Source organism: Microtus ochrogaster, unplaced genomic scaffold (genome assembly GCF_000317375.1).
Source record: "Microtus ochrogaster isolate Prairie Vole_2 unplaced genomic scaffold, MicOch1.0 UNK21, whole genome shotgun sequence".
Taxonomy (NCBI): Eukaryota; Metazoa; Chordata; class Mammalia; order Rodentia; family Cricetidae; genus Microtus; species Microtus ochrogaster.
The window spans coordinates 1,055,743-1,061,200 of NW_004949119.1; the positions used below are offsets into that span (position 1 = coordinate 1,055,743).

Genomic DNA, 5,458 nt, shown 5'->3' on the forward strand with positions numbered 1-5,458 from the left:
GAGGATCTTAGTGTCTGCTCCCACATCCCAAATGTCTCAAACAACACGTAATTCCTCTAACCTCAATCTTTTCCGAACCAACGTATGAGGGTCCTGTGAATGGTAACCACTCGACTAGATAGGCCTGCATGCTAGTTCACTCGGCAATGCCCTTTACCCTGGCATTTCATCCTTCCTCTTAGCAAAACCTAATTTAAGGGTGCATGCCCTAGCTACCAGATTCTGCCATCAAACTCTCAGCTTTGCAAAGTTATTCGGAATATCCAAGGGGTGTCTTTGACAATTGGTTTATAGTATAAAGTCAACAAATGATTCTATTAAGTGATCTCCTCGGCTCTCAGATTATTCAGGATGAGACGAGTTTGATGACGGAGCTCTCTCCAACCTGGGTTCACCTGTGGTGCTTTGAGGATCTAATCTAATCTCTACCTAGATAGAGTGGTCTAGGGCCAGCGCCTGTATTCTCACCTTGGAGTCTACAAGGACTTCAAAGGCTTTGGCAGTGGATGCTTATAGATGTTTTCTAAGCAATTTCAAAAGCCAGTATCTCTAAAGCTCATTTAATATTGTTATCTTGGTTTACAAATTATGCCTCTAAATATCCAATCTATTTTTAAATAGAGCAATGTTAATAAATTTGCTTACTGCTATCAGTGTGTGATGACCTAGAGATCTGTCCATCCACAAAAGAAGAGAAGAGTTGGCTTTAGCCTTGCTAATTCAGTCTATGATGTAAACTATTTATTACAGATTTGATATGACTGACTGCTTTCATCTTTTCTTTTTCTTATGAATGAGGCAATTTATTAACCCAGCATCCTTTGTTCTAATGCTTCTTGTTGGCAGCTGCCACCTGTCCGGCAATCCTGTCCAGATCTCTCTGTCCCTGAGGTGTTAGCTTGCAGTCCCCATCTTGGTCCATTTCCACCATTTTCAGCCCCTCCAGGACTTGGAGGATGCGGCAGGCCACACTCTTGGAGCCTCTGCTGAAGTGGCTGGGCCTGACACCGTTTCTCTGCCGTCCTCCATAGACCTTGGTCACGGAGCCAACCCCGGCACCACCATGCAGGTACAGGTACCGTGCTGTAGAGGCAGCTCGTGTGTAGAACCAGTTCTCATCATAGGGGGCAAGCTCTTTGTGTTTGGCCAGCTCGACTGTGTCCACCCATTCGGGGACCTTCAGCTTCCCGGACTTTTTGAGGAAGGCTGCCAGAGCTCTGACGAACTCCTGCTGGTTAACGTCTTTTATACTAACTCCAGGCATGGTGTGGCCTCTGCGCTGCAAGCCAGGGGGAAAGGATTCATCTTTCATCTGTTGGTTGAGTGCATGAAATGAGAAGTTAGAAATTTTTAGAAAGTTCTGTTAATAGGATTAGTTTTAGAAAACTTTATAAAGTAAATCATCTTTTTTGGCATGACTTTCAAAATTTTACCTCACCAAATTGTTTCTAACCAAAAGTCATGTGAAGATACTCTATCTTCATTAAATAATAGATGATATTGTTAATAAATGAAACAAATATACAAAGTTTATCATATGTGGAAGCAAGGAGTACCACTTAGACGCTTTCTGTTCAGCTTTGTCCCTTGGATGCTGACTTTAGCTGGCTTCTTTTACATAACTTCCAGGTACTTGTTCCTCATGCAGGAGTCTGATGTAACAAACAGCTAATTACAGTTACTTTATCCTTCTGCAGAACTCTGGTAATTGTCTAGTAAATTAGCTAGTTGTACAATTTCATTTAAATTTATGTTAATTCTATATTTAACCTTACATCATATTGATTCATGCTAACCTTGATGTAAAAGTTTTCCTCTTGTAACTTTATCTCTTAATGCTCCCCACAAATGTGTACAAATATTATCACCTGATTTATGTTCTGGATCTTTGTCAGCTGTTAAGTTTTACTGTGACCCCTTGGATGGACATGAGGCACTCCAGCTGCCACCTTTCTGTTAACTTTGAAGCAGTTACTGGGAGACTGGGTGACGCCTGAAAGGGAATTAATAGGCCACGAGCCATCCAATTCATCCCTCTTCTTGCCACTCTGGACATTGTTTCGGGGACTCGGAACTAAAACAACTGTACTGAAGCCGTCTTTGCCTTAGCCAACCTCTGTCTCTCCAGCTCAGAGCAGCTTGGTTATCTCTCAGGTCCAGCTCGACCCCGTGACCGCTGCAGTACTACATAGAATAGTTATGAGCACAGCTAAGGATGGTTTGTGCCTTCCTCCATGACGCTGCTTCCACACCAACAAATCCTAACTTGTTTGAAATGGGGCCACCTAAAGACAGGGACTAGACAAAAACTTAATGCCAAAGCTCCTCCTCCTACGTACGAGCTTCTAGTTCCCTCCACCTCTGGCTCCTCCTCTGGATCACTGCTTTCCTCCAAATTATCCTCACACTTACGTTTTTATCCTGTTTTTTAAATGTTTTACTTACTGAACTTCGTCTTACACACAAACAATTGTTCCACGTAAGCTCCCCCAATAGCCCTCACCCTACAAGAGCTCTATTTGTTCCTAAATGATTTTTGCAAAAAGACCTTTTAGACTCTGTGGAGAAACTGACTAAAAGGGACCTTCATCCTTTTACCCCAGGCCACATGCAATTCTTTACATTACTCCTCTATTTTTTCTTCTCCCCTTCATTTGATCACTCCTGCTACTTCTGCTAGTTCGTTTTGGTGTAGCTGTCTGGGCCATGGGACCAATTGTGGTCATTCTGAACCAACTCTATGCTCACTTTCTCTCACTGGTCCGCTCTGTCTCTCCCATCTCTGCTCTTCCCCTTCCCCTAATCTTCCCAGAAAATCTCTCAGTTCTACTGTAACTGAATCAGCTGATTACAATCCTCTAATAGTTATTTTCCAAGTGTTTTCAAAAATGCAGGACGGCAATCGTCTGATCCATGGCGGTAGGTCACCTCTGCTACATGACCAGAGGACCCACTCTTCAATGGACCCAGAACTACCCCCTCTGACAAAGACCCTCCTCAGCAGAAAACAGTTAAAACACCCCTACCCTGAATTTTTTTTATCTTCTCAGAGATAGAATGATAAAAGACTTCCCAGTTACCCTTGTGGATTATAGAAGTCACTTCTGTCCCCATATGAAGCTGCATCCCATCTTCTTCCATAGGCTTTTAGCCATTCACACATGAGTTACAGAGATATCCCCTCGCTAATAGCAAACATGGTCCCACCTCCTGTCAGACCAAGACTCCCTTTCTTTCTACCTTCTCTATTGTTGCCTTTTAATAATCTTACAGCTTCCAATGTACAGAGAGCATTTACTCACCCACAGCTCAAACCCATAAAGTAGAAAGTCAGAGGTCTGGGATGCACCATGAACCCAGGGATTCTGGGAAAGCCAAGTTGTGCTCTGAAAGCAACATACACAACTCATCTGGGTTTATGAATACAGAGACTGTAGGGAACAACTTCTGCCTTTGGTCAACCTCCTTCAGCCTGAGGAATGAACCCAGCTTCAAAGAGAAATTTTGAGAGTGGGCTTTGTGAAGGAGCCAGTCATCAAAAATTATGCATCAAATAAGAACTTTGCTACAAGATGAGGATTGTTGCCATATTTCTGTTTCCAAGAAGTCGAGGCTTTCCAAGAAATTTTCAAGAATGAACCCTGTGTTCTCTACTCTACCTGGGTAGAATAGAGTATCCATGTTACTGAGTTTGTGCCAAGGAGGCCTTGGTTTAAATAAGATCTGATTTCTCTTGCTGAGTCTTACAGTACTCTGAATAAGTGTTTATTTGTTTGTTTATTTGTTTTGCAAAAAATAAAAAAGAACAAACCTTTCTGCTATGATGACAATTGTAAAAGGGCATATAACAGATTGCTCAGGACTCAGAAGAGACATGGTAGCTTGCTTTTGGCCTAAGCCAAACCCAAAAGTCCTTGCCAAGCAGTGTAGGGTTTTATACTTGACTTTCCCAAACAAAACCTAGACTTTCCAACAAAGGCAAACAACTTATCTCATGCCTGATACACAGGGAAGAGAAGGTCCTCAATAGTGATTCCTATCCTCTTGGGGAGCCCTTCCTAACTTGGGAGTAAATATATCAATTAAGGCAGCCTAGGTTTTTGCAGAAAAAAATGTGAACTGATTCTGTTTATAAAGAGGTCCTATGATCTTTAGCATTTTTAGCATTGTGTAGAGATGGAAGGTGTTGCTTAATATGCGCTCAAAATTAAGGTTTGTTTAGATGTGAAGTGATACAAATTAAAATTATATCTCACCCATCTGTTCTTTATTACTCCTATCTTTCTGTATTTATAGATCCCCCACAAGAAATGGGAATGGTGATATCCTATCCAGGCATTGCTAATCAATCATTTGTATGGATGATTGCTTCTGGGGCTGAACTTCCAAAAGACTCCTGCGTTTTCTTTTCATCAGCCGAAGGTACCTTCTGAAGTGGAATTCAGCCATCTTCCCTGGTCTTAGTCATATCTGACCCCACTCTGCCCTACTCCTGGGATAGCAGATCCTTCACTTGCATTTCAAATTACATTAAGAAGAACTTTAATTTAATCATTAAACATTATCCTGACCTCCTATTATCAATTTTGTCTGGAAATTCAATTCAATGAAAAACATTATAATGTTACCAAGAGTCATGTTTATACAACTGCTTAAGTTTTAAGACTCAAATATTCAGAACTTTACTTCACATGACATGTCAAAATAAATTTGAGTAGATTAAAACATTAAATAAAAGGAACATCAAAGCATGAAAATGTGGATAGTTAATATTTGTTTTATGGACAAAGAAGCCCTTTCTAAGGTTAAAAGTCAATAGAAAAATCTTAACAAAAGATATTATTAAATAAACAGTAAAATCCCCTATATTTAAAAAGAAAATAGTTAATAAAATTAGAGATGTGACAATAAACTATGAAAAATATAAAACATAAACAAGAGTATTTGGATCATTGGGGTGAGATTTGGATCCGCGGCAGCAGGCCAGGACAGGGAACTCAGAAGTTCCTCATCCTCCCTATATTTCCTGGGCTTCCTGCTGGGCCTCTACTCCCAGCATACTGCCTCTCTCTTCCTATCCCACGCAGCTTGCATCCAGAACCATCCCCCTCTCTGCCTCCCTTCCCTCTTGGGGCTCTGGGTCCAAATCCCTAGGGCAACCTAGCAGGCAGGAGCTCCTTGGTTCCAATAGCCTGCCTGCAGCAAGCAAGGTAGGAGCTTTGTTTACGAGCTACCCAACCAGCATGAGATCTGATCTCGGCACCAGGAGAGACATCACTGGGGAGTGACATCACTGGGAAGGTACATCAGTGGGCAAGGAGTCCTGATCCTGTAAAAGAAGATCCATAGGGGAGCATTCGGAGGAAGAGATGGGCAGGCGCCAATGCAAGAATTCACCCAACAATCTGAAGAACAACATGAAACCACTAGAACCCAGCGACCTCACAACAGGAGGACA

General features: G+C 41.9%; 1 protein-coding gene across 1 annotated transcript in view; it reads right to left on the reverse strand.

Annotated features, from left to right (window-relative positions):
- Positions 1-826: 826 nt before the first annotated feature.
- LOC101986243 (40S ribosomal protein S19-like) overlaps positions 827-5,458 on the reverse strand; it is a 23,738-nt gene continuing 19,106 nt past the window's right edge. The window contains exon 2 of the mRNA XM_026789556.1: positions 827-1,312. Within this exon, the coding sequence (XP_026645357.1) occupies positions 827-1,312 (486 nt within the window). The remainder of the gene's footprint in view (positions 1,313-5,458) is intronic.